General features: G+C 46.2%; 6 protein-coding genes across 6 annotated transcripts; 2 read left to right on the top strand and 4 right to left on the bottom strand.

The window, feature by feature from the left end:
- Positions 1 to 937: 937 nt before the first annotated feature.
- Positions 938 to 2,814, bottom strand: LOC128723421 (doublesex- and mab-3-related transcription factor A2). Its single transcript, XM_053817161.1, has 3 exons — positions 2,593 to 2,814; positions 1,460 to 1,703; positions 938 to 1,377 (listed from the first exon to the last, which is right to left on the bottom strand). The coding sequence occupies exons 1-3, from the start codon at positions 2,812 to 2,814 to the stop codon at positions 938 to 940; spliced, it is 906 nt and encodes a 301-aa protein (XP_053673136.1).
- A 6,454-nt stretch (positions 2,815 to 9,268) lies between these two features.
- Positions 9,269 to 14,576, top strand: LOC128720806 (hematopoietically-expressed homeobox protein HHEX). Its single transcript, XM_053814502.1, has 3 exons — positions 9,269 to 9,716; positions 13,929 to 14,131; positions 14,220 to 14,576. Exons 1-3 carry the CDS (start codon positions 9,272 to 9,274, stop codon positions 14,574 to 14,576), a joined length of 1,005 nt encoding a protein of 334 aa, XP_053670477.1. The 5' UTR covers positions 9,269 to 9,271.
- Positions 14,577 to 14,879: 303 nt separating this feature from the next.
- Positions 14,880 to 20,839, top strand: LOC128723410 (prion-like-(Q/N-rich) domain-bearing protein 25). Its single transcript, XM_053817150.1, is given in 6 exon segments — positions 14,880 to 14,898; positions 17,495 to 17,776; positions 19,432 to 19,581; positions 19,745 to 20,146; positions 20,219 to 20,364; positions 20,432 to 20,839. Coding segments are annotated over 6 exon segments (1,212 nt in total). The 3' UTR covers positions 20,645 to 20,839.
- Positions 20,840 to 21,084: 245 nt separating this feature from the next.
- On the bottom strand, positions 21,085 to 22,990 carry LOC128732305 (major facilitator superfamily domain-containing protein 10). Its single transcript, XM_053825490.1, has 4 exons — positions 22,547 to 22,990; positions 21,876 to 22,467; positions 21,629 to 21,796; positions 21,085 to 21,557 (listed from the first exon to the last, which is right to left on the bottom strand). The coding sequence occupies exons 1-4, from the start codon at positions 22,988 to 22,990 to the stop codon at positions 21,328 to 21,330; spliced, it is 1,434 nt and encodes a 477-aa protein (XP_053681465.1). The 3' UTR covers positions 21,085 to 21,327.
- Positions 22,991 to 24,203: 1,213 nt separating this feature from the next.
- On the bottom strand, positions 24,204 to 25,962 carry LOC128720291 (uncharacterized). Its single transcript, XM_053813953.1, has 6 exons — positions 25,708 to 25,962; positions 25,416 to 25,593; positions 25,137 to 25,325; positions 24,945 to 25,074; positions 24,474 to 24,841; positions 24,204 to 24,386 (listed from the first exon to the last, which is right to left on the bottom strand). The coding sequence occupies exons 2-6, from the start codon at positions 25,483 to 25,485 to the stop codon at positions 24,331 to 24,333; spliced, it is 813 nt and encodes a 270-aa protein (XP_053669928.1). The 5' UTR covers positions 25,486 to 25,593; positions 25,708 to 25,962; the 3' UTR covers positions 24,204 to 24,330.
- A 528-nt stretch (positions 25,963 to 26,490) lies between these two features.
- LOC128719991 (SAGA-associated factor 11 homolog) lies at positions 26,491 to 27,512 on the bottom strand. Its single transcript, XM_053813637.1, has 2 exons — positions 27,152 to 27,512; positions 26,491 to 27,077 (listed from the first exon to the last, which is right to left on the bottom strand). The coding sequence occupies exons 1-2, from the start codon at positions 27,510 to 27,512 to the stop codon at positions 26,890 to 26,892; spliced, it is 549 nt and encodes a 182-aa protein (XP_053669612.1). The 3' UTR covers positions 26,491 to 26,889.
- Positions 27,513 to 27,517: the final 5 nt, after the last annotated feature.

The following is a 27,517-nucleotide window of genomic DNA, read 5'->3' as shown; positions in this document are numbered from 1 at the left end:
TTTTTAAGCACCACCAGATATAGCGTGCTAAAATGGGGGTTTTGATCCTCTCCTTTGCGACGGATACGGTGTACCGCGGTGACCTGCAGCTGTTGGACCGCTTTGAACTCCTAAACTATCTTCTTCTCGCTGTCACGTGGCAAGCCACGAAGAACAATCTTGTAAGGCTTTTCTTCCACTAGGGCGTTCGAATCCACTAGGGCGTTCGAATTCGAAAAATTTATATTAGATGTGACTCCAAATAGTCACATCTAATATATTCAAAGGTTGACCACTTCTTTATAGGCTCGACTATCAGGAGTCATATGCCTTTCTTTGAAATACACTGGCAACGATTGTAATCGGATCACCTTCGTTAAATTTGTGAGCAGGGCGCTAATGTTCGTGAGCAGATCGGGAAAATCATCTCATTGTATGAAAACTGCAAGCTGTCATTCGTGTGACGTTTACTTGCGTCAAAATATCAAGGTATGTACACTAAATTTAAGAGCTGTAGCGATTATACTAACGGTTTTGTTGCAAACCATTCAATCAGGATGAAATATCCTGTTTTCAAACAAATTCATTACCATGGGTATGCAACTGCAAACTGCATGGAACACAATCAATTTGTGAGTAAATAAAATAGAGTATCATAGTCTTAACACGCTTAAACTTCACTCAATCCTCTAATAGCCTTGTTTTAACGAATTTTATTATACACACAATCTAATATCAAATCAAATAAAAGTAATGGTAGCTGCAAGTAGCTTGCATGATTCTTGTGTATCGTTTTGCGTGCAATTTGATGAACAGCTTCGTAAATATGTAGCATTTTACTCTTGTGCCATGTACTGAATCACAATCTTTGGTATTTTTATTTCAAAAACAAATGCAAATCGAACGAGATTATGTTAACCATCGAGCACTAAACTAAATGATCATCCTTGCAGCAGCCTCAGATCGGATGGTGAACGCACATGACGCAGTTGGGCAGCGTACACCTTGGCGCCAAGTTGGGAGCAATGTGGCTAAAGGACACCGGAATCGACATCGGCAACAGCCACTTGGGGTACGCGATGAAGGGTGGATACCCGGTCGGACTGACCGTTGGTGGTGTCGGGAAGGAACTCAACAACGCACCATCGCGCCCTCTATCGGCCAGGACCTGATCGCGAACCGTCGTCGGTATGGTGCCGGTGTTCGAAACTGTAGCCGTTCCAGTGCCCGGTGGTTTGAAAGCGCTAGCATTCTGCGACTGACTACATTGTTCGATCGCTCGCAGTAGGTCAGAATCGCACCGTTTCAGGATGAGCTCCAAGACGGACCGCTTCCGGTGCGGGAACAGTTGAGCCAACATGTCGAGCGCGTGCTGAGACACGGTCACAGTGCCGGTGGCTGAATGGGATAGAAAATGAACCATGTTAATGGGTGAAAGTAAAAACAACAGATAGATTGGGATTGAGATGATTTCCCTTACTTTCCGGTTTACATGGCAATCGCATGTCTTCGGCCGGTTCGAATCCGATGCCGTCGGACGACGTAGAAGAGGTGACATCGACCGTGGCCGTCGAGGATGAAGGGGATGGAGAGGGACACGGTTCTGTGACGGTCATGCCGTAAATTTTGCCCGGTGGAAGCGCCTCCAGCTGAGTTCCGGTTTCGGTGGAAGCCAACCGAAGCGCTATGGCGTCTTCAACCGCTTGCTGTCGTTTTAGTGCCACCTAATGTTAGAAAGACATTTCAGTTAACACTCGCTGGTGATTGCCCAATGGTACCTGCATGTATATAGATAATACGTTTATAATACGATACGATTAGATAAACCCTGATGCATGTTTCATATCGAAACCTTCAGCTAGTTAGGAAATTTGCTCATTTAATTCAAATTACAGCATCACTTCGACTCAACTCAATATATAGTTTAATTTCGTTTTAAACACACATTTTCTATTCTTTTTCTTCTTAAATTGTTCGACAACACCCATTTGAAAAAAAAACCGTATTAAACGCTCATGCTGGACCCAACATTTAACTACACCATAAAAAATGTTTAAACTCAGCCTTGCCTTTATGTATTTGAATTTATAATAACTAAAAATGTCTTCACTGCAGAAAAAGGCAAACGAAGTTAAATAGGTGTTAGAGTTGTTGTACTTTGTTTCGATTTATTTTCTTCTAAACTTTCATAGGGGTTTTCTACTTATCATGCATATTCAATCATGTCCTATCACATGCTAGTTCAAGTTTTAGAACATTTATTCGTTGGATGTTTTGCTTCGCTTTCAAGCTCCATAATTTTGCTTTATTTCATTCCCTATTGATGTTTGATAATTTTATTTGAATGTTCAAATGTCATTTTTATGTAAGGTCTAATAAAATCAAGATAAATTCCCAATCTCTGTAAGCCCAAGTGCTTGCTACATTGTCACATTGTTACAGCATTATGTGCTTGCGGAGTAAAGAACGCCAGCTCGCCTTGAGGGTTCTTTAAGCGATATTTGCATTTTATATCACTCGCGCTTGATTTTTCACTCCATTTACACACACACACACACACACACACACACACACACACGCACATACATGCCCCCCACCCGTTCGCTCACCAACCTGCGCGGCCATAATCTTCTGGCGCGACAATATTAGCTCACACTTTGCGCAGCGACAGTTCCGGTACGAGCACAGTTTCTTGTGACCACGCAATCCCGAGATGACACCGTGGTTCCGGCAACGGGCACATTTCGGCACCCGGAAATTCGACCCAGCTCCACCTGAGCTTGCCGCTCCCGTCAAGCTGCTTGATCCAGCGGTAGCTCTGCTGCTGCCACTCATATCCGTAACCGACAATTTCAAACGCCGGAAAACACGCCGCAACAGAACGACCGATCTTCTCGCGGCACGCACGAACACCAAACTGAACGACTCGAAGACGTTTTTCCCTGGCACCAAACGTTCTTGGACTCTTGCGCAGATGCGAGGATTCACCCGACATCAACTCATCTCCGCCCACTCTGCCAAGAACTACGCTAGTCGAAAAACGGAAACAATCCCCCTACGCGTGTGTATGTATCGCTTCAACAAGGACGATCTCGGGTTGCTATGTACTTCGAGCGATCGACATGGTCTCATTTCGAGCTGCTTTTGGGGTTTGGCTTTGTAACACGTTCGTTCGATTGCAGTTTCCCGGGAACATCTTCATCAAACGATGCGTTACACGGGATGCGAGTATACTCGTTTCAGCGTGATATCACACCTTAAGGCGTTTGATCAGGACAATCAATAAAGCGCAAAGCCGTTGGTCATAAAACGTTGTTGGTTAACGGTGGTTTGATGGGTGCGCCATAAATTCAAGATGGCAAGTACATAAGTGGACCGATGACTGCCTAGTTCGTCCATCAGTACTAATCCACCCCCGGATGAAACGCCCTTTTTGGAGCGACGATAACCGCCACAAATGACGAGTGAGTGAGCGAGAGAGAGAGAGAGAGAGAGAGAAGCAAAAAAAAAGAAAAAAAAAAACAAATCACACAGGACGAACGCCGTAGAAGCGCACAAATGTCCGTCTTCAAAATCCTTCGGCACATCAAACCAAAGCGGCCAGCAAGCGGGGGTTTTCGGGGAGGCTAATCCCGCCGATAAGCCGGTGTCAAATCGGTCGGTGTTCGATTTCGGTGATTCTCGAAATCACGGCTCGAAAGGGGGTGCGCATTTGCCGGCGATTGCGCTAATGCGGCCCGATTAGCAGTTTGCCTGAGCCTGGATTGTGTGTCGATTGTGTGAAGGCGCTTTTGGACGAGGCGGTGGCAACCCACCGAGGGTTCGCCTCCATCGATAAGATATTAACCGTATAAATAGATACCTCGGAGTCATCGCAACGGGTTCTGGAAGGGGTGGGGTCCCGAAATCTGGCGGCTAAATGACGACAAATATTGTCAAATATGCGGGACCATGTGCAAGGCGTTATCACTAGCCCGGCCAGGGTGGCTATTTGTCTGCGTTTGGCGTTGATGGTCCTGTCCTATCTTGTGCCCTACTGTGCTGGCTTTAATCCGGGCCGGGATTGCGAGGGCCGCGAATCAAGTTTCGTCCGATAAGCTGGCACCCCGAAACGCATCATTCCGTTGGTGGGTTACGAGTTAGGTTTTTTTATAGTTGTTTAGGCAACAATATTTGTCATTATTTCCCGCTGAAACATCGCTCGTTACGACGTGCGATTACTCGATAGTGGAGGGAGCATTCAGCACTAGTTGCTAATGGCTAGGACTTGCCTAAAGAGCACTGAGCAAAAGCTCTTCCCACATGTTGCCGGGATATTCAAGAAAGGCACTAACTACGTCATTTTTCGGTGAAAAGGCGTTTCCTTTAATCCGCCGTCGGGTTTAATCCGCCGAATTTGGGCGATATCGAGCGCTAAGCTTCCTTTCGTGGGATTTGGGTCGTTATCGAAATTTAATTAGACTTATCATCACCGAAGGACAAGTGCACATTGTGCTGAGACCATTTGCCATTGTAAACATTGCAGCCGTTTTAAGCTGCCTTGTTGTGTATAATTCTGGCTATATTGTGATATTACATAACGGTGTATTAAGCAGTATAATAAATTATATAAATCATTCCGAGGGTCGCATATTGAGCCATGCGAAATGTGTCGTACAGCAGCTGCTGTAACGCATGTAACGATGCCACATTGTTCGATCCATTAAACGATTGGAAAAGTAGGCGTGGCTACTAGCGCTAGCCAAAATGGCGCTAACGTCGAGCGGCAAAGGATACATAACGAAAAAAAACGCTCTTTATGACATTAGAAGGGAGCTTTTTGGCGATATTATAGCGTTTATGATACAAAAAATGCTACAAAACTTGATCATGTAAAATGTCAGAGTAGAAGTGTTTCGATTTCTTACAAACCGACGTAATTCAACACGCACTTTCAGCGATCCTTTTTGAAGTATGAGTAAACCTTTTACGTTATTTTTTAACGCACGGTTTATGAGTACCGCTTTTTGGTTTGTTTTTAATGTATGAATAATGTCAACTATAATATTCATGTAGGTGGCATTAAACAACTCTAGTCAATTCTTGTTTGTATGGATTATGTGCATCCACTAAACAACACGTTTCTTAACGTTTGTATTTATATTCGTCGAATCTCTCAGGACTTAATAATTTCATAGCGTCACATTGTACACTACTAAAGCCATTTAACAACACCATTAGCAACAATCCTTGGATGCTCACGATCCGTAAAGAAAACAATTACCATTCCCACCCGAACGCGACCCAAAAGCGGCATCTACAATGGATGTGATTATGTTCTGCGGTTGTTTGTTTGTGGTTGACAGGTTCCTTTCCTTCCCTTCGTTTCCCAGCATCCGAGGATACCCGGCAGGTCACCAGACAGGCACCCTACACCGAAGAGCAGATGTTGGCCGTAATCCGATACAGATCCGATACATCGCAAGCCACCGCGCGGTAGTTGTTTGCTCAGCATCATGAATACTGCCGCTGGTTGTGAGGCTAATGGCCTAAAACACGCCAGTGGGGAACATGTTAAGATGCGCCACATCGTTACTGTGTGGTCTCAACGGTGCAACTTGAACTCTCGATTACTCCCGGCGACTCGAATGTCAAGTATGGTGCGTTGTATCAACAGCGTAACATGAAAATATATCTGCCAACGGGTTTCGGCGAAATTTCCAAGCAACGTCGGATGAAAAATAATCAATCACAAGCTTGTGATGTAGAAAAAAAAACACAACCCTGATAAAGCGTTATAACGTTACGATGGAGATTCACCTTCTAAAGGCTCCCTTTTTGGTGTCTCTCTCTGTGAATCCTACCGCGGCTTTATCTCTTCGCACACCATTGAGGACGGTGCTCCGAGTTATCGACATCGCACACTAGCCGACTTTCCAGCTGCCAGTAATCCGCTACACTGTTGGAATTGGCTTGCTTTCGTGCTGGCTCGATGTGTCAACATTGGTCCCGATTTTCGGATTTTCGGCCCCTTACCGATTATTCTATTAACCCTGCTCGATTACGAAAACGCTATTGACACATCGGTTTCCAGTGACCCGGGGTTGAGGGGCGGCTAATGGATATTTTCCAATTCACCCCTACTCGGGCCAGAGATATGTTTACAAAAAAATTTGACTAACGCATCCCCGAGCCGAGGTTGGTTGTGTTTTTTCCTTAATTTTATTTTTTGCCGGCGGAAGGCAGAATGCCGAATGTGCTCAGTCATGGTTTCGAAACATGTGCTCGAGCTGAAGGTAGCTTGCAGCAGGGAATGTAACGTTTGCAGGAAGGCTAATGTGAAGGATGAGAGATTATTTTTAAACTCCAATAGAGGTGTTGTTTGGAAATCCTCGTGTTGTTGTGTGGAAATTAATCTTGTAAAAAATGTAATGATTTGGAATTACTTCCATCGCTTTATAAGAACTTTTTCGTCAAAAAGATTCAAACTCCATAACTTCTCCCAGGCAAATAGCCTTTCCTACATCACGAATAACAAAATGAAACGAAAAGAACAAAACACGAAAGCAGTTAAAACTATTTCCCAAACCCACCCAACTCGTGGTCCCAACCCGTTCGAGTCGATTTTCCATATTTATTTGCTTTTTCCGCCCACAACCGCAACAACATCCACATGGTGTGGCATCAGCTAGAGCACTAGAACGGCCAAAAGCGATCCGTTACCGTACCATATGGAAGGTGTGACAGGTTTGAAAGCAAGACACTGCGTGGCGGAAAGATGGAGACACGTGAAAACCAACAACCGGCCGGGATAGGACAAGAAGTGTGTGAAAAAAATAAAATTTCCGACGAAACCAAGACTAAAACTCTCGCGCCTCCACCGGAACCCATTCGAAATGAAAACATTCCCGTATCATGACACCGGGACCGCGGGTTTCTGGGAGGGCCGTCAAAACCCAACGGCCCTTTTTACTGACACGCTGCTGCGGGAGAGGTCCCGATTCGCACACGCCACCCTGTGCGGGTATTTATTTATTTATCTTAAGCTAATTGAGTTTGTGTCACATTTTGTTTGCACAGCGAGTGCATGTCGGTGGCGTGAGTGGCGTGGAAATGCTGGCCACACCAGGAATGGTTCCATCCTCCATCGAAGGGATCGATCGATGAGATGGGAGCCTGTTGTGATGGTTGTAAGTAGAGGTTACGATCACTTGTGGTTGTGTGAGGCCTCCATGGCTCGATGAGATCATGTCGTGTTGACGAAGATCACCCAAGTATCGAGTGTTGCCCGGAAAATGCAACTTGTAATGGGATAGATTGCAGAATTAAAATGTAAATGGTTTCCAATGGCAGGATCATAGGTATGTTGAATCGATCTGTACTCCTTGATCTTGTAATTGCAACCAAAAAAATGATTGATATGATCATTGTTATATTTGTGACACCGTCAGATATCAACAAAACGGAACATATTTTGTTCCAACGATTTTTAAATTTAATTGAAAAAAAAACATAAATCCTCCATACTTTATCTAATGAAATTATTATTTTTCTAAACAAGCTCATCATATTTTACACTGTTGACGTAGTAGGCCTAACAGTGGAAAATATCGCTTCAAAGATCATTTAATAAGCGTAGATCAATACAACTTCCCATTTCTGTTTAAACGAAACATCTCCAGCTTCGGACGATCGCTGTTCAAAATGAACAAATCTCCACAGAAACAATTCGAACGGCTCCAACCGCAGTTCTATCGCTGTGCTACATTTGTCCATCGCACCACAGATGTTCGTGTCATGGATACAACACCGGTAATCATTTTCCCGGACTTGAATCCGTCAAGTCGTCATCTCCGTTGCACTGTTTACGGTCGCGGTACAGGAAATTCAAATAAAAAAAACACACACACACACGCGGCTCGCGATCGGTTTCCAAATGATTCTCGGCTCTCTATTTGTTTATTCCGCTGCGACGAAGTCCGAAAATACCGCAAGATGCCGATTTCACCGAAACTGATGTTTAAATTAAATGGCGTCCTGGCACGAGCTTCGAGCTACGACGCCACCGAACCAGGAAGGTGTGCGCCAGTAGTGTGGATCACCTAAAGGCCCTTTTTTTTCGACCCATAACCGGCCACATCTGGTCGCTCCCACGTGGTGGAAAGCGGGAACTTGAAACACCCCGATTCTGAAGGGCGATCCAGCTGGTGGGGAGTTTGATTCATTTACAAGCATTCGTCGGCATCTGAAGCGCGCGAACTATATTCTATTATGGATATCGCGCCTAGAAAGGGTTTGATAAAGCCGACGGCAACGCTTAATGCGTTTAACGAGCACCTTTTTCCTTCAAACAGTCCATGTCAATGCAACGTGTCATATAACTTATAAAATATACAACCTCAACGACAAGCATGCATTCGTAAAATGGTCTCGTAATTCCCTTTTTTAAACTGCACAGATAATCCCATTACCAGCAGCTTAGTAGATAAAGACGTTAGCACAACACATCAACAAGGACTCTTGAACAGAAGGGTGGTGGTTATATAAAACCTCAAACAATCAAACCAACCGATGGAACATGGTTTAAACGACTTGTTGATTAGTTTGACGCCATTGGATGCTCATTTGGTGAAGCAGCACGCGATCACAACCCAACCGGCCGGATTACCAGCCCACAAATGTGACCTCCACAGTGGTGTGGAAAAAAAAGGGAAAAAGAATCCACCCAGAGAGAGACCATTTCCCTGGCAAGCGCAATCGAATGAGGAAGGGCCCCGAGAAAGGGTGATACCGTCTATCAATTCGCCCGCCGGCAGGTACAGGCAACCGAGGGTGGAAGGCAAACATAGACAAACGAAAAAAACAAGGAACAAGAAAAAGAAGAAACGAGAACCGGGTGTCACCGCCTTTCGGGGTGTAGTACGCGACAAATCGACATTTTATCGGCCCGCCGGGCGGTGCGCGTTATCAACCGAAATCGGAATTCGAATTCGAATTCTAATAAACAGTATTAATGTATATAATGCGGTGGATTGATAAAACTCGTTAGTCACAGATTGGGTCCGCTTGAAGGAACGTTTCCCAGCGCGTGTCGAGTACGGTTGGCGTAGTGGCTTGATGGATTTTGTTTGAGTGAGTTTTTGGAAGCGAACAGCGTCAAAACCCAGCAACCTTTACAGGGTTTTGCAGTGACTGAAAGGTGTTCCAACAATCCTAAAGGTGTTCCTAAAGGTGCACAGGTGGTTTTGTGAAGTGATCGTGAAAGTGAAAACCCCGGCCACCACCAGAAAAGGATACCACCATCGAAAGGAACATGAAAATGGGATCATCGAAGCGCAAATCGTCCTTCCGGATCGATGACATCCTGCATCAGCAGCGTGCCGAACAGAACCTGTTGCACCATCAGCATCCAGCCAGACCATTCGGCACCGGTAGTGGTGCAACATCCGACCAAATTCCGTCGGATCTTTCACTGGCACATCCTTCCGGTTACAGCTCACAACACACGGTTCCGTTGGATTGTGCCAGTTCACCACCGGGTTCGTCCGGAATGGCTTCACCGGTGTTGGGGTTGGGTACGGGTACGCCCGGTTCGGCTCCTGTTCGATCAGAATCACCGAAAAAACCCACCGCCATGTATCCGGGACTGTTGGATTTCTCGAAAAACGTCATCCCGATTCCGCTGCAGTTCGGCATGCCGACGTTTAACCCGCTTAACACGGCCTACCTGGAACATTACGCGTCCATGCTGCACAAAGGTACGTGCTAGTGGGGATGGTTAATCAGGGTTAAGTGTTGGGCGTGAAAGGGCGGTTTGGGTAGGCTTTTCGTTTGGCACTTCAAGGGATTGAGAACAGGTTATAACCGTCACTTAAAACATGTAACATTTGTGCGTAATATTTCGGTCAATGAAGAGAATTTTAGATATCTTCTTTCGTCGATCGCTCGATCGTGCAATTATTTAAACAAAACTCTGCCACTGCCAAGCTAGCGTAATTAGAAAAGCTTCAAAAGTAACATTCCAACGATAAGTGAGCTCTAGCGGCGATGACAACGCGAAAAGATGCTCAATTCCTGCTGCATCATCGCGTTTAATGTTGCGTATTTTGAGGCAGTTAAACACCTAGTTAAAAATAAACCCATTACATGGATTAAATTAAATTGGAAAACCGATTAGCTTCCTCGCTTCCTTTATGAGCCGTGACCACCATCCGCCATATGGAGATTGAAACAAAAAATAAAAAAGCCACCCACCATATCCACCGTCCGCGATTCTTCATATCAGAAGTATATTTTCCACCGCGCTGCTGCTGGAATAATTGGCCCAAAAAGGCAAGCGCGACGGCATGGTGAATTGATTATTTTTGGGGCTGCTTGCGAAATTAAATCAATAAGCCACCGTATCGTGCGGGTGCGTTACCAACAAAAAGAAAAATGAACGCCGAGGCTATAAACCACCGATCAAAGCACCGATAATATGCCCATATGTGCGCCCTTATCGAGCCCTTCCATGTTAGCACCACCGGGTGAGCATTGAGCCACCTATTAACGGCTAAAGCAATCCGGAACGAGCGTTTTTCTTTTCTTTCTTTGATGTTGTAGTACCATTTTCCAACAACCCATACACGCGGTACACCTACAGAGACGGGTGGTTTGTTCTTAATCCCACCCAACGCTCGGAGAACCCTTCACGAATGGGGCAATTGAGGGGCCGATGATTCGTATGGTGTGGCCGCGGTTCCACATCAAAGGGTCCGCCAACATCGAGGCATCGATTCAAGTAATCTTTCACCTGCAAGATTTATTAACACCCGTCGCCGCGTTTCACCCGGCTAATCGAGCTGACAATTGATTTACAACCAAGCTGCGAGCTAGGCTAGTATAAAAGAAAAAAAAACGTGGGCTGACGAAAGTGGGTTGTTGTTATTTGCACGCTTTCGTACGGAGTGCTTGGGGTGTGTGGTGATAAGGACACCGAACGGAAGCTAGCAGGGTAGTAGCCGGGTTGAGCTGCTGGTTCTGGGATTGGGTGCTTTTACGGGTGCACGATCGAAGGATGAAGCGCGATCGCTTTCCAGATTCGAACAGTAATAGAGCGAGCATGTGTACTAAAAGGTCCTTTTTTAGTACGAACAATTCTTGTTTAAGAAAAGGATGTAAATCGAAGAGAGAAGAGAGTTTCGATGAGGTCGGTTACGTTTCTTTATCAGAACATTCATTAATATGTAAAGGATATTCTTGTGGAAAAACGTTTTTTAACTCTTGATCGCTGAAGATTCATTACTCTAAACATCTTAGCGCACTGTCTCACGTGTAAGTGTATTAACTTCCAGCGCGTGGTAGCTTATTTTCTCCAGTATTCAAAAGCTCAAGTGAAATGCAATTTTCGTTGCATCTTAAGTGCACTCTGGTATGCTTTGCTTTTCTTGAACGCGTAAACTGCTACACGTTTTTGAAGAGGATCAGTTACATTTGCCGAAACATTCGAGCTAATAATAAACTAGATTATGATGAAATTTGTGGAATGATTTGCGCCTGGAATACGATTTAAATGTAAGAAAATAGGAAGCAGCCGTCGGGGGCTTTCGTGGATTCAGTGAAAAACTACACAAAAAAAATCCTGAGATGACCCAATCACGCCAATTGACGCATTCGCTCGGGATTCCCAGCCAAAGGGTCCGATTACACCCGTCGGCTGATGGTTGTATTACAACAGTGTAAGCAAATGCATATGCAAACAGATCGGGCTCCGATGCGCCCTTTCACCGGCGCCACTGCGTCCTAGCCCTTTGGTTGCCCTTCAGTCCCACTTCAGAAGAGACAGGGCGCCGATTCTTGGAGCCAATTCTGACGCCGTCCCAAGCGCTATCGAGTGGTGGCATTAAAAAAAAGCATTGCTCCCACTGGCGCCACCTTTAAATCCCTTCCTCAAACAACCGCAAAGCCCAATTTTATTTTATTGAACATGCGTGGCGCCCTTTTACCCCGGGCCTGGGAATCAAGGGAAATAGGGCATACGCACATACGCGCTCGGTAAACACTCACAGAGAGAGAGTGAGGACACTCGAAACAGTGGAGCCGCCAATCGAGCCGGGGATTAAGTGTCGTTCATCTTATCACAAAAACACATCGCGCCAGCTACAGGGCGATCGGATGGGCGATCGTTGGGTTGTGGCCACGGGCATCGGTTGCCCTTTAATCGACCACGGAACCACGGATCTTCCCCACCTTTCTTTTTGGGGGTTCCTGGCTCAGGTTTCCGCCAGAGCGGTGCCATCGCTGTGCCCAAAATAACCCTTCGCCAGCTGATAAAAGCCCTTTGGCCGATAGGCTGGCCAGACGGGCGACATTTAAACACAAAATCCCGACAACTCCGAGCGATCATTACGTTTGATTGTTTTTTTTTTGTTTTCTTCCTCTTTAACCTCTTCATGGCTTCGCGATTCTGCTAAAACCTCTGCCTATCCACGGTGAACTATCTGCCTAAGGGCCAACCTCGTCAATTCGTGTGTTACCCAATCGCGTGCGGATGCCCTTTTTTACCACTCTTCCCTCTCTAAGGGGGCAAATCACGGCCGATCGGTCGTTTATCTATCGCCTGCGAGGGATTAAGGGCCACAGGACAGACTGGCGGCGGCACATTTGCCACAAAAAGGGCTGGGCACTGAAATGTGTCACCGATCGTTGTATTCACGATTGTCACTTCAGCCGCTTTTGGCTGACCAACGGGAAGGACAAAAACTGATTAATCTTTAATGCGTAATTCGTGGCTCTAAAAAAACGTTCCACGTTACGCCACCCTTCATTTGTCGATGGGCATTTATCGACCCTCCAATCGTTCGGGAGCCCTTTTAATAGTTTTTGAAACACTCGAACAGGTCCATCATTCAGGCGAGCGCATACATTTTCATTCCTCGTTTTGTTTTCCCACACGAAAATGACTTCCAAAATGGCCCAACTCCTAGTGCCGTTTTGCTGGCAAAGAAAAAGATTACATAAAGACGATCGATTCATGGCGCATTGCACGCGATTATTTCTCTATCGGGGGTTTCGTTTTCTCTCTCTCTCTCTCTCTCTCTCTTCTGTTAGCCACTTCCGCAATAATAAATAGAGATTTCGATCAGGACTTCACCACATTACAGTCCCCCAGATAGATAACAGCCCTCCCCCCGGGCCAGGGATTCGATTCACCCCCGGGGTGGGTCCACTTTCGTCCGCATTTTCCCTTCTCGGAAGGCATTGGCGACCTGTTTCGATTTATCGTTTCACTCGATTAGCGAAAATTGCACCCTAAATGAACAGTGATTTTGTTGCCACCGGGCAAATAGGGCGCATGAGAGACCAACGACGAGATATGGAGGGCGAATAGCAACATGCACACACACACACACTATCACACACACACGCTCTATCGGGTGAGGTGGGCTAATCTCTCGGTGTGTAACGCTGTTTATCAAGCGAATAGCAAAGGCAAACAAACTGGTCCCGTTCGATTTCCGACTGGTCCTGTTTCGTTGCTTTCGCTTCGTTTAGCACGTGTGGTTCGGGAGTCGACGGGCTAGACATTTTTTTTCTTTCGAATCAAACGAAACGTCGTTTCGCCCTTCGAGCGCGTTTCCAAGGATAATTGATACAAATTAAATCAGCGGCTTTCTCGGCCCCGTCAGTAAGAAACCAGAGGGATCGATGAAAAAGATAAATATCGTGCATCCGGACCTAGAGCGGAAGTACGACCCCGCCGGCATAAGGACGAACCCGTGATGCCGCAGGACTTCGTTACGAATTCGGCACAGGAAGCTGTGCGGTGTTTGTGTTTCATTTTTCTTCTGCTCTATCCCCGCGGGAGCCAGCCCTGGGTGATGAAATGGAACTGGCTCGCATAAATTTCACGCTTCCGAAACCGCATCCTGAAACGGGATTCAAAAGGAGCACACGGGTTGTCTAATGTCCATGGTTGTCTGTCCTTACAGCATCACCTCGTGTCGCGTGGCCCTTCTACCCGCACCCGTACAGCTATCTTCTGCCCGCCTGCGGTTCCAAGCGAAAGGGCGGCCAGGTTCGATTCACACCCCAGCAGACGCAAAGTCTGGAAAAGCGATTTTCCAACCACAAGTACCTGTCACCGGAGGACCGCCGGAATCTGGCGATACAGCTGAAGCTTAGCGACCGACAGGTAGGTGTTCATCTTCACTCTCTGCTACCATTTAGGGGCAGTTTTGACCCATTGGCTCCCTATTAACACTTTCGTCGGTTTCTCGCAGGTGAAAACGTGGTTCCAAAATCGACGTGCCAAGTGGCGCCGAGCCAACGGAGGTTGCCAGTCGACGGACGTGGTTGGTGGTGGTGGTGGAATCGATGGAACACCTGGTGACATGGCCAAACACCACGATAGCAGGACGAACAAATATTCGAGCGATGACGAGGACGATGACGATGAGGAAGATGACGAAAACGCCGTTATTCGAGCAGACCAACATTCCACAGCACCTCGGCCTGGTCGAAGAAACTCTCCATCGATGGAGGACGATGGCAAAAGCTCGGATGGTTACTCCGGAAGGGCTTCGAGTGAGGAACGGGATGATGACGATTCCGCCTCGCCTACAATCGACGTCATATAGCAGCCGCCGCCAGTCCTGTGTAAATATGTCGCCAAGGAACGATACTTTAAGCATCCTACTTTACCTCTATCGCCAGCTCCAATATCACTAGCTTTTAGTGGGTCGAATGTTAGAAATATAAATATAAGCCCGTTTGTTACCGATAGATTGCGTTTCAATCGATGCCGCAAAACTCCCCAACCCGGATGTGTAAACGCACACCGATGCGTCGAGAAAAACCGCGCCAACAGAAGCAATTGCGCGTGCGATGATGATGGTCATGATGATATTCGCAGTTTTGATCTACCAATCAACCGATAACCGATGGTCGGACTGTTGCAAGGTAATCCCCGCTGGGCCACATTCCTTCCGCCCCGTGACCTTTGCTCGATAATTGACTCTCATTAAGACGTCACCACCGATGCCGCACCCGCAGCGATAAGGGCGCAATCGCAATGTTTCGCCAATAAATCACCAACCTACGAGGGGGTGATGCCGGGTCGGTGTATCACTTGTCGAGTTGTTCGAGAAATCCAGCAAAAAAACAAAAAAAAAAGTGTCCTTCCGAGTCAACCGACGTGATTCACGGTTAATCTCTTCCCTTCGATTCCGCAAACCGATAGCGTCAAACCTAGGAAACCTTCACGCTGGCCCCTAAAAAAAGCGGGCGAAATCGTCAGAATCTCATACCCATCATCAAACGAGCGGTTAATCGAGTGCCCGTGTTTTCGATGTTTTCGATACCTGATCGTGATACGCGATCGATCGCTATCATTGGCATCGATTAAGGGTTGTTTACAGGCTCCCTTACGGGCTCAGGTGAACAAATAGCTGACATCATTCGGTCGAAACCACCTGCTGCTTGCCTGCTTGACTTACGCACCGATGGGCCGTTCAATTCCACCCACCGTTTTGGTCCTCTTTCTCGGTCATTAATTGATTACGAAAGGCGCACACACACGCACACACATACACTGGTCAAAATCTACGGCGCACTATCGCACACTGGAGGATGATGTTATCGAGCCGCAGTGCTTATCATAATCATCAATTGATGAATCGCCAATCGCTGGTAGCCCATGCTCGAGATGCTCATTTGACCACCCGCTCTCGAGTAGGTCATCGAATAGGGGAGGTTTTGTTAGTAGCAACCCACCCCAGCCTAAGGGAGTATGGGAGTAATTCAATTTCCCCAATAGCTACATTGAGCGATCGTCCGGTGATTAGCGGTTGGAGCGCGTGTTCCGATTTTTTTAGAAGCGCAACACCCTCGAAGGGACACCCACCGTTGGGGTCCCTTTATTTGTCCTACCGAAAGCGCGCAAATCGAGGTCCCCCACATGGCCGGTGTCAGGACTGATCGATTGCCCATTAAAGTGGTGAACCGTTGGTGGAGTTGGCTTTCCCATTCGCGGCTCTCGAAATCGAACCGGTCCTTCGGTAATCGCGGAAAACGTGCTCTCCAATTAAACCGGGGGCGAAAAACAATGCGCTTTTTTTGTGTGTGGTTTGTCACCCCACGACCGGTAATTCTAATGGCTTCGTTTTCGTTGGTTTCGAGTGGAAAGTTCACACACTTTTCGTGTCCGAATTTGCATTCGAACAAAGCCGCAAATGGCCTGCCGACTGATTTGCCGTGACCGATCGTCATCAAACCGTGCGAAACGCTGTTTAATTAGCGCATCATTTTCGAGTGCAAATGGGTAGTTTTCACTGTAAAACCTTTATCGGTTAAACAGCACAACAATCGCTGTCGGGGATGGGTCGCAAGAGTAAATGATAGCTTGAAACGGTGGCCTTACCGAAACACCCATTTTGTGGGTTTTTACACGGGCACCTCTGGTAAGCTACGAGTTAAAATCACCGACCCCACCGACGACTGGTTGATAGTCTAATGCATTAAAATGCAGTTACACAAGCGCTTTAGTTTTATTACAATTTTAAATCACCCAGCTTCCGCTCGGATCCCATAAAGCACGGGTTTCCCCAATGTGCTATTGGGGTCTTATGTGTGTGTGTTTTTATTCAACTCTTTCTATGTCTCTCTCACATTCCCTCGAGATTCATGTTTCTTCACCGTGCGCTGGAAACAATGGCAATGCTGCGGTTGAAGTGGTTCATCATTTCGAAGCTGAAATCGAGGCGGCAAGATTCCTAAGTAAGCTGCCACCGTTCAGGTAACCAGGGGGCGGGCTGCCGTTTGAAGGGGTGGGCGGGAGGGGGGAGGCCAGAGATCTAAGTTCCAAATTTGCAGTTGTATCAACGCAGTCGTAGTTTGTCGAGGTTTTTTTTTCTCTACTCGACCAAGCCCCGGCGGCCCCACCGTAATTGCCGATTGATTGCACCGTGAAAACTCGTGGCCTCTCCACCGTCGATGGGGTGGGAGGGGGGGGGGTGGCACACGATGGCACAGTGGGTTGGAGGTGAACGTTGGATAGGTCAAAAATATTGTGCATGGATTGTGTTTTTTTACATCTTGCTGGAACTATCCCAAACACGCTGATAAACGATGAGAAATGTTCTACTTTTAGAGCTCAAATTTTTTGAGGTTAAACTGAGGATCAATTGTTCAAACCCCTTTTGCAAAAAATTGCATAAACTCTCGTAGATCTTTCAACATACATTCAATAAACATAACACAAAAGAACCCACCAAGGGCAATGCGTACCCATTTTCCTATTATGACCCTTATGATCTACCATAGTTCCAGTGCCATTTCGGAACAAGCGGCCTCAACTCGATGAAGCACTCGAAATGCACCAAGCCAAGGGGGGCCAACGAGACGAACGGGTCGTACGGGGCAGGGAAGTGGAAAACTCCAAAAGAAGATTGACCGCGCAATTCCATCACGTTGCCATTGTTGTGTGCGCTCTGTGTAGCATCGTGTATTTTTTCCATCCCACCCCATCGTTTGGTCCAGCGATCTCACCACCCCCCAGAGACCGGGAGGGTAGAGCGCGAAAAAAAATGAAAATGTAGATCAGTGTGCTATTCGATTCCGCGCCGTAATGTTGTCGGTGCCACGCGATCCGACCACGCCGTAACCATACGCACCATGCGCTCCATCGTACGCAAGCGGCTTGAAAATGGCGCACCACGCGGTGGACAAGCGCCCGGAAGTCTGCGGTCACCGGAAGTTACTGTGGGCCCGCCGTTGCTGTTGCTGCTGATGTTACTGGCCACCTTCGGAGGTGTTGTGCGGTGTCAAACGTTCATCCGACGTAAGTGTTGTGTTGGGGGTTTTCCACGCCGTTGGTGTTCTAACATGGCGTGGGTGTGTGCAAATGGGTGAAAATTGCACCCGAAACTGTGTGCCGCGTGAGGAAAAAAAAAACAATGGACCGTTTGTGATGTTTAATTCATGCCAACAAGCCACCGGAGAGGAGTTATTGTTTGATGTTTGGGTATTGTGCATTTGTACGCATGGACGTAACAACAAAAAATCGCAAGAACCCACGCTTCTGGCGCAAATCATACGCCACCGTGTTGTGGGGGTGTGTTTTATCGCAGAGTGTTTTAAGAGAGAGAGAGAGAGAGAGAGAGAGAGAGAGAAAAGGGGGAGCGTATGCGAAGGTGGACGACATAAAAAAGCGATTTGTGCCAGGGAGCGCATTAATCATTATTGATTGGCACTCGGCGGGAAATTGATTGGATGGGCTAACAATGAAATTTAAGTGATCGATGCCGGAGGTGAGGTTGGCTGATTAAACACCGCCCGTTTGGTGTGGGTTTTGGGAGCAGAGTCATAATTTGTGCGTACCTTTTGGTCACCCAACGATGACTGATAACGTGGTGGACTGCAGGCGTTCACGTTTTCGGAAACAGCCGTACGTTCTTGATGCGTTCGAATGGGCGAATAATTTGGCCACCAGCCATCTTCGGGAACTAGCTCTCTATCGCACGTGGAGCTCGCCCGTACACTGACCTACATTGTGTAGCCGGATCCGCTTAAACGCTTCAGTGGCATCGTTTTTTGGCCTTTTTTTCTGTAAGCAAAGCATAAGAGGCAGCTTCCTCCTTCCGATCTGTGCGCTATCGAAAGAACACACTTCAAGAGTCAGGCTAAGAGTACCCCCAACATGCGTGGCCTTCGTGGTTCATGAGCAACGGGTATAAAAAAACGGGTACATCAAACCAGCTCTTCATGTATCTCGCCAAACAAAAACACGAAAAAAAAATCAAACGCTTGCTGCACCCCTGCCAGTGCGTTAAAGGTGTGTGCTTCACGTGGAGTGGCCTTCGTACACTTCCGCCCGGTGTACGCGCCTTCACACGATCCATGATGGGTCCGGGGAATGATTGAAAGAAGGGCGGAAGTTGTGTTCCTCCCTTCTCGCAGCTTCCTTGCGCTTGGAGCTTCATTATTCTCCGCTTTACATAACCACGTGTAGCATCGTGTTGGCGGATCTCTCGCCTTTTAGTTAGCAAAGGCACTAAAGCAACACAATGCGATACGGTGCTGCATAAGGGCATGATCGGTACGACGTCTGGAACGGGGCAGAAGATCACTCTACTAGCTCTCTATTGAATGCGGCAGCCTAAAAGAGTGGGCAGAATTGATTAGATGGAGATTAAAAGTTGGCAAACGCTCTATTTTAGAAGTACCGCCAAACACAGTTAACGCGTGCGTGCGATTTGTGCATATATCAGCGAGATTATCAAACACACAGCACGCCATATTAACTCCTCTCCCACGTGGCCAATGGCGCAAATAAACACGTTACGATGTAACGCCAAAACGTCATGCCATTGCATTTTTGCCGACACAATTTCCAAACCAAATTACACCCGCGTTCGAACGAAATGGTGCGTGCATCCTTCCCGCGAGGTAGCCTACTAACACACACCCACTCACTCACACACTCACATCCCACAGGAACGGCCAACGTCTGCCGGACGGATGACGAATGTCCGGTGCAGGCGTACTGTGAGCGTTACAACTCGATCCACGAGTATGGCGTTTGCTCGTGCATGGCCGGTTACTTCGCCGTGACAGACGGTAATAACACGCGTCGGTGCTTGAGAGGTAACATTATTACTTTTTTATTCCTTTTGCCATTGCCGGTAAATGCCGGCCGTTTTATACCACCAGCCGTGACGCACCACACGGTGTGGAAGATCACGATCGCACGTCCGGAACTAACGTACTGTTGTCGGTTTTCTTTTTTGTTTGTTTATCTCGTTACCAGCGGCCACCGACATCGGAGACTATTGCCTGCACAATGACCAGTGCCAGTACACGCTCAGCACCGGCAATTCGGAGTGCCGGGACAACTCGTGCCAGTGTGTGGACGGGGCGCATTATGTCGAGCGGGAAAAGCGCTGCTACAAGACAAGCTTTTTGGGCGAGTACTGCCGGCTGACGAACAACTGCATCGGGAATGACACGTACTGCCGGGACGGGATCTGTGTGTGCACTCCGGGAAAGCATCCGAACGCGGACCGGAACCGGTGTCTGCATGATGCCAAGCTCGCTGATCAGTGCTTCCGGGATGAGGAGTGTGTAACGCCGAATTCACGGTGCTCCCAGGAGATCTGTACGTGCCGCGTTAGTCACGTGTTGAACGAGCAACGGAATCGATGTCTACCCAGTACGTACGGGCAGGGTTTTGGTTGAGAGCATCACCGGTTTGTAGGTGTGCTGCTGATGTGGTTGATTTTAGTTGCAGGAAAAATCTACGATCTGTGCGAGGAAACCCTACAGTGCTTGTACAACATTCCCTACTCACAGTGCCGCATTACGACCAGCTCGGATGGAATCACCGCCGGACGGTGCACCTGTGCAAGCCCGTACCATGAGGCCAATTTTGTGCGTATCGTATTGTTCGCCGTATTATGTGCAATTCCTTTCTGATTCTGGTTCTGATCTCTTACAGAGATGCGTCTCGTCGGTGCACCTGAATGGGGTCTGTGAGGTGCCGGACAATTGTATCGATCCTGACACAACCTGCATCCACGGACGGTGCCGGTGCATTGATCACATGCTCGACGTGGACGGCATCTGTTCTGGAGCAGGTCGGATTCCACACGTCGGTCACGTGGTCGTCGTACTGGCGGTTCTTGGCACATGGTGGTGCGGAAGCAGCTGACGAGGATGACAATCCCGTGCTAACCCGTGCACTTGAACAACATGGACATGCACATCTCGTTTCTAGATAACTCAAAAAGGCGCATTACTCAGCTACTTACTAATGGGACAGTATTCTGATGGTCTCCCGTTGCCTACCATGCGGAACGATCGAAAAGTATCGAAAGTATCTCAGCACAATCATCCGTACCAAATGGACACCAAGGATTCGCTTTTACCCGTATCCGTGGGTCAGTTCTGAATTTGTTTTCGAATTAATAATTATTTTAGGAATAAATAACAGATCGTTATAAGACGTATTTGGCTGGTTTTAATTTGCTTAACAAGCAATCTTACGCAAAGATTCGGAAAGAAGTAATTTGAATAGGTTTCGTTTCTTTTATTACATTTCTTTACAACTTGTTACAAAACAGCGGCTTTTGTAGCCTGATTGCTGGGACATGATTTGATATAATACTCCGTTTCGATTTCATCACTCTTCAAAACAACACTTTTCGGGTATAGACCGAGATTCGAACGCTCACCTGAATCATGAATAGGACGGTGGTAAGTAATCTTACAGAATACTGTAAAAAACTAGCTATACGAAAAGGTGTATAAATACACGTGTAATACAACAATGTAGCAAAACATACACAAAACATAATACGAAAAAAACAGCACACGTTTGTGGAATGCGAAGCTTTACAGCCTTAAGTACTGCAGCATCAATGCGGGCCACAGCAGGAGCACCCCACCGGCAACGTAAGTGAATCGCGATCCGACGCTCCAGAACGCCACGGAGGCAACGATCGGTCCAACGGCTCGAGCCAGCGCGCCCAGTGAACGAAACACACCCAACACGGTGCCCTTCTGGCGAAAATCTCCGTATTTCGATGTGATCGTTGTCATGCACGTTACCACGAATGCGGTTGCTAAAAGTGCAAAAGATGCAAATTCGTTAAAAAAACTATAACAAATGAAAATTCCGAAGGTTAATGCTTACAGATTGCAAACAATATCATTCCCAAGTATAGGATGGGTGTAGATTCCGCCAGACCGACGATGATGAAAGCTGGAATGATTAAATATAGTCCGAACACTGCGGATTTCTTGACCAGTCGGTCCGGCAACCTGCGAACTACAGAACCCTGCAGTAGCGCCATCAGCACACCTAGAAAGGGATCGGATAGGAATACAAAGTATGTTTATTTATACTGTTTGCAAATGCAATTCCAACAGCCAATACACACCTGTGGTAAGGAACATTTTCGCCTGATCAATGGATGTGTACCCGAATTTGTGGTACATAAGAAAAGTTACCGTGAACTCTAGACCAGAGTAAAGAAACAGATACAAAAAGTACGTGACGCCTAGGCTTCGCAGCGATCGTACGTCCTTCGCAGGCAGGTTTTGCACCGCGGAAAAGCGAAACAACGCTGTAATACTGATGTGATCGACGGCGTGCGAGAGCGAGTTGATGATTCTGGTCGATCGCTTTTCTTTCGGCAGGGATTCTTTGAGGCACAGTACCAGAAACAGGATGTCGGCCACGGCAAGCATCATCGCAAACATGGCAGGTGCGAAAAACCACAGCACACCGGTTTTGTCCGAAAATCGGGAAAACATAGCACCGATCATGGGCCCAGTGATGAAACCGAGGGAAAATGCAATCCCTACCAGGGCCATCGCCTTGCCGCGGTTCTGTTGGTTCGAAACGTCCGTTATCACGGCCATACAGAGCGACACGTTACCCTTGCTGATGCCACCGACAAAGCGTGCGATCACGAACAGAAGAAACGATTCCGAGTACGCCCACAGCCCGTACGAGGCCGCGATGCCCGTCTGAAATGAAACGGAAGCAAACGTTCATTACTCTGCCCGAGGGTATTTGCGAATCAGATCGCTTTCACCTTTCACCTACCGCGCACAGCAGCATCAGCGGCTTTCGGCCATAATAATCCGACAGTGCTCCGACAATGGGGCTGCTGAGAAACTGCAGAAAGCTAAACATGGATCCCAATGCTCCACCGAACAGCACGCTAGTGAAGCGTTCCGGAGCACCAATCCAGGCCTGGAACTGCTTGATGCTCTCGGCCAGGTATCCGTACAACTGGTTGTCGTTCTTCCGGTAGTATTCCAGCAGCGACGGAAGCAAGGGAAGAATCATCGTAAACGCCAGCAGATCCAGCAGCAGTGAAGCGAAGATTACGTATGCCGTTGGATGCGTGCGTGAACTATCGGTGGGGGATTTTGCGGAATCTGGCAGGGATTCATGTTTACGCGCAGGTGGCAGGTCGCTGTTGAAATTGGGTGCGGGATTCGTGACAACTGATCGCTTCTTTACTTCATCTAAATTGTACGTCATTGTGATGAAGAGCTGTGGTGAACAACATTTGGGAGTATATTAATTACAAACAACATCAGACTTCACAAGTGCTACCTATGCACGATCGCACGTACTTCGATTCGAAAATTCACGTATTTTTAACACATTAACGTAGAACAGCAACGTGCACTCTTCCACACAATGTGACTTTGTATGACACCAATGAGTGAACCTTTCGAAAACCCGCACTACCGAATGATTGTTCAACGCCGAATACTTTAAGATATGTTTGTCGTAAACTTGTATAAGGTACTATTACGAAATAGATATCCTATTCTTTCTAAAACCAATAAGGACTGAACGCGTGTCCGCTTTGACACGATCGATCGCACGATCGCACGATCACAAAGTGGTATTAAACAGCTGCGTTCGACACCACTACAGGGCATAACCGGATCGTTGTATGTCGCACTTTCACTTTTGCCGCTCGTCTTGCAGTTTACCGCTTTATCCCAAGAAACCCGTGGAAAGCGCTCTTCTCAGCTGTGTAGTAGTGAGGTAGTGACGTAAAATTTACCAAAGCAGATTAGTACTCGGAAACCCTTCCGCTGGTGAGGAGAATACACTTTTCTGTAGGTGGTTGCTCGGTACATCCAAACTACTAGCCAACAGCGCACTAACGTTTGACTGTTCCATTCCAATGTTTAGTCAAACATTTGAGTGGGTAAAGAATTATCAGCGGATGTGACCAACTTTTTCCTGCACTTATCAACTTGTTCAAGATAAACCAAACAATCACTCGTACGTGCTGTGAGGGTTTTAATGTCGATAATAATTCCCTAGCCCACACACCCACCAGATGCCGATAGTGCTCAATGAAAAATAACATAAAATCTACACGCCCCTGAAGTATGAGTACTTCACGATAATTACCTTCGTTCATTGTTTCCGTTAGTTATCCAATTAATATTTCGGTGGCGAGGCGAAGTGTATCAACAAAACAATAATTGAGCAGCTGTTCTACTGATCGCTTCGTTTGACAGCTATAGCGAAAACATAAACAATCCATTGACAGAGTGTATTGCATAGCCAACGGTTCTAATACGTTTTAGTGACGAATTTAAATTTAAACCAAAAATTACAGTACCATATTGAAACATTGATAACCATTACACATGGTTCACCTAACAAATATCTGTTTAACAAGTTTGCATAAAGGAGAAGTGCGCGCAGTGAAACCCATCTATAAGCGTTTATTATTTTATTTCTCACGAGATAGGAACGGAACAAACGGATAATTTTAAAATGATCTCGCATAATATTAGGTCAGTAAAACCTGGCCACCTTGACTGCTGTTTCTGGCAAACATCACTCGGACATCACAATTGAGAGTCTACCGAGTTCTTACGTTCCTGTAGAATTTCGGCAGAAAGATCTGCAAATTGCGAGAGAAGAAATAGATTATATATATCTGATTGAATATCATGCTCGTATACAAACCTTTATACTTTAGAATACAAACCTTTATATTTTTGTTTGCTATGCAATGATATATCCACTCTGTACAGCTCAAAATCAGGCATAAGTATGATTCTAAGCAATATAATTCCAAAGCCCAAAACTGTAGCTCCAAACCATATCCAAGGAAATATTAAAGTCAAAAAATAGTTTTTATCCACCTGTACGAGCGTTGAGTTCTCCTTAGCCAACGCAAAATAAAGTATAAGACGAGCACAATCTAGTCCTTTTACTGAGTCTACTTTCTGAAACTCGGCACACACGTGCTTCAACCCTTGGGTGATGAAAATTGCCGTTGCAAGAGAAGTTATCAAACAGCCAAGGAAAAAAATTAACGATGGAAACACTATACGCCACGGTTGAGGAAGAATTCTATAGGAAAAATGAAATGAAAGGGAAAACATAAAATAAGGCGCTAATGCATTCATTTTTAAGGGTTCCCTTCAGTTTGAGTTACAAATGCACGCTTACATACCCTCCAGGTCCATGGATTAGGAAAATAGCTAGCCATATAGTGCAGCTTATGCCTTGAAATAATGGCACATTTTCTAGTATCTCACAATAAGTACCGCTACTCCAGTTGCTCCAATACTCGTCAATACGATCTGTAATAATCAAGGAGCAAAATATTATTCAATTTGAATGAAAGACTATTTTTTATAATTACACTGAATCGTTTGGTTGGTATCCGCAGAGATTGTATTCTGCTGAGATTGGTTTCCAGCTGCTCGGGGTTTAAATTCTAAGTGCGCTTCGAGCAAGCAATGGTTCCTGTATTCCGTAATTAGCCCATGAAGGCTGAAGCTTACCACAAAGCACGTGGACACTATCAGCAGCAACGAGAATACGGTGCATGCTAAATGGAAAAAGAAGATAACATTTGCATTTTTCTCACCAAAGAAATGAATCTGTCAGCCTGATTACCATGGGCTTAGATTGTGCTTACATTTCCAGCGAGGATTAACGTGGGATGGTTCCTTTTCCACGATACGATGATGTGAGCACAAGATGGTCATTATTTCCTAGCGTATGCTAAACAAACCACCCTGGCTAATATGATTGGATGGAAACCAAACTTCAAGCAGGTACTACGATTTTATTTCGTATTTATTCAGCACAGCTTGCTACAACACAACAACAGCATACACAGTTGCGCACATTGAATGAATTACACCCGTCCTTGAGCCGAGCGGACTTCAGCCGTAAAAATGCAGGGTGACTTAGAAATAACGCATTACCTCATTGCGCTGCATATGCTTGTGGAGACTAAGTTATGATCTCATCATAACACAACATCGTACAAGCACGTTCGAATGAATCATGTTGCAACACGAAGCCGGACACTAGCGATGGTAAAACTAAACTGGTTTTATGGACTCGTTCCCTTTTTCTCTCAACATAGAGATGTCACATATTTTTATTTTCGGCAGCTACGACTATGTCCACCGTGACTCTGAAGCCATAGTAACGATCCTCTCTGCCGTAGGTGATTAGATCAAACTTCGAATTGCTTCAAAAATGCTGGAGCACGCGAAACAAACACGCTCAACTAATTGCGCGAATCACCCACACGCGTTCGTGGCTGTGAGAGAATGTCGTTTTGGAGAGAGAGAACGCAAGCATTTGAGCATTTATTTATACGCTCGATTTGAGAATGAATGAGATAAAATAGAGTAGAACAAAAAGTAAACAAATCATGCTGGGTGACGATCATGGGCCCAGCCGGGAAGAAGATCGTTTAAAATAAACACGCTTATAAATTCCAGATATTAATTTACTGTAGAGCGTATCTGTTTGCGGCATTGACGATTCGCTCATTACTATTTTTCTCTACATAAATAGGTCGCAAGATTTAAAAAATGTCTGCGGCGCGCATAAAGCATAACTAGATCATTTGAATTAACGATCTTTCCATGACGAATTATTTACTAAAGTGAACCTATTTATTAAACCTTTCCTGAAACAATATAAATATAAAAAACATAAATGTTATGAGTTTATTATGGTACATCTATTTTTTTTCATCTAGCCTAGCTATGAGTATAAATTTACAACAACTTTCGTTGGTACGGTCAATTCGTTTGCCCCAGCCGTTCATAGGATACATGTTTTGAATACCATCTTAGTAATACGGCTTGTTCCATGCATAAATCTATTTGGCAAAATGCATATTAACCATAGTATTGGTGCAAAAATTCCTATTATTTTAGTTTGATGGTAAAAGTCGGTATCGTCACCGGTACGTTTAATTTCCGTAGTTTAGTCAAGAATCTATGCTACAATCACTCCATTCGTAGGGGTTGCAAAGCCGAAGCCATTCATTCAGTTAATATCAACTTTTTCTCGTCGCTCGAGGATCAATCCGGCGAGCATTTTCTGTTCAGGAACTTTCATTATCAACCCCGTACGTGCACCTACTTTCATGAGGTTTTTCCATTCTTTTTACTCCCATTAGTACGGACTTGGGAGATTTTCTTTTTTCTCTTCTCCCCGGACCAATCCGCATCATCCTCATCGTCCTCGTCACCACCGAAATAATTTCCGGTACCTACATCGCGTGTGTTTGCTATACGTCTGCTAGCTATACGTGACGAATTTCTTCCCATTCCTAGAATATAGTCAAAATAGTTATTAAGCTGCCAAGGTTCTGTCGATATAGATATATGCATCCCACTGCCGTACCCATGCATTTCTCTAGGTGAGGAGCAAATCTTGATGCAGCAACGATGCGATTGCAGTTTGGACAGTGGCAGTCTATAGCTTTTTTTGTGTTGGAAGAACCGAACACATCCATGTCCGGAAGATCGACGATTGTGTATGGTTTGCTGTCCTCTGGTTCGCCTTCCACTGCTACGCCGGACCCCGTTTTGTACGCATGATGCACTTCGTATGCGACTCCAAGGATCGTTTCCTCTACCAGCGACTCGTACAGATAGTTGGCAGCTTTTTCCCTCGTTTCTGGATCACTCATAAATCGTCTAAATTCGCGAATCAGCTCATGTTCGTCTGTATATTCTATATGTATGCCGTCGTTTTCGCTCATGCTTT

The sequence above is a fragment of the Anopheles nili genome, chromosome 2 (genome assembly GCF_943737925.1).
Source record: "Anopheles nili chromosome 2, idAnoNiliSN_F5_01, whole genome shotgun sequence".
NCBI lineage: Eukaryota > Metazoa > Arthropoda > Insecta > Diptera > Culicidae > Anopheles > Anopheles nili.
Note: the sequence above shows the minus strand (reverse complement) of the source record. Positions and strands in the feature narration are given on the sequence as shown.

What these genes read in the sequence shown, in the direction of transcription:
- LOC128723421 (XM_053817161.1), bottom strand. Translation starts at nt 2,814, where the DNA reads ATGAGTGGCAGCAGCAGAGCTACCGCTGGATCAAGCAGCTTGACGGGA. An exon ending in AGAAGATTATGGCCGCGCAG is followed by an intron (nt 1,704 to 2,592) that starts GTTGGTGAGCGA and finishes TTCTAACATTAG; the next exon opens with GTGGCACTAAAACGACAGCA. An exon ending in ATTGCCATGTAAACCGGAAA is followed by an intron (nt 1,378 to 1,459) that starts GTAAGGGAAATC and finishes TATCCCATTCAG; the next exon opens with CCACCGGCACTGTGACCGTG.
- LOC128720806 (XM_053814502.1), top strand. Translation starts at nt 9,272, where the DNA reads ATGAAAATGGGATCATCGAAGCGCAAATCGTCCTTCCGGATCGATGAC. An exon ending in CGCGTCCATGCTGCACAAAG is followed by an intron (nt 9,717 to 13,928) that starts GTACGTGCTAGT and finishes CTGTCCTTACAG; the next exon opens with CATCACCTCGTGTCGCGTGG. An exon ending in TGAAGCTTAGCGACCGACAG is followed by an intron (nt 14,132 to 14,219) that starts GTAGGTGTTCAT and finishes GGTTTCTCGCAG; the next exon opens with GTGAAAACGTGGTTCCAAAA.
- LOC128732305 (XM_053825490.1), bottom strand. Translation starts at nt 22,990, where the DNA reads ATGACGTACAATTTAGATGAAGTAAAGAAGCGATCAGTTGTCACGAAT. An exon ending in CGCTGATGCTGCTGTGCGCG is followed by an intron (nt 22,468 to 22,546) that starts GTAGGTGAAAGG and finishes GTTTCATTTCAG; the next exon opens with ACGGGCATCGCGGCCTCGTA. An exon ending in GAAAATGTTCCTTACCACAG is followed by an intron (nt 21,797 to 21,875) that starts GTGTGTATTGGC and finishes ATCCCTTTCTAG; the next exon opens with GTGTGCTGATGGCGCTACTG.
- LOC128720291 (XM_053813953.1), bottom strand. Translation starts at nt 25,485, where the DNA reads ATGACCATCTTGTGCTCACATCATCGTATCGTGGAAAAGGAACCATCC. An exon ending in CGTTAATCCTCGCTGGAAAT is followed by an intron (nt 25,326 to 25,415) that starts GTAAGCACAATC and finishes TTTTCCATTTAG; the next exon opens with CATGCACCGTATTCTCGTTG. An exon ending in TAGCAAACAAAAATATAAAG is followed by an intron (nt 24,387 to 24,473) that starts GTTTGTATTCTA and finishes CGCAATTTGCAG; the next exon opens with ATCTTTCTGCCGAAATTCTA.
- LOC128719991 (XM_053813637.1), bottom strand. Translation starts at nt 27,512, where the DNA reads ATGAGCGAAAACGACGGCATACATATAGAATATACAGACGAACATGAG. An exon ending in TCACCTAGAGAAATGCATGG is followed by an intron (nt 27,078 to 27,151) that starts GTACGGCAGTGG and finishes ACTATATTCTAG; the next exon opens with GAATGGGAAGAAATTCGTCA.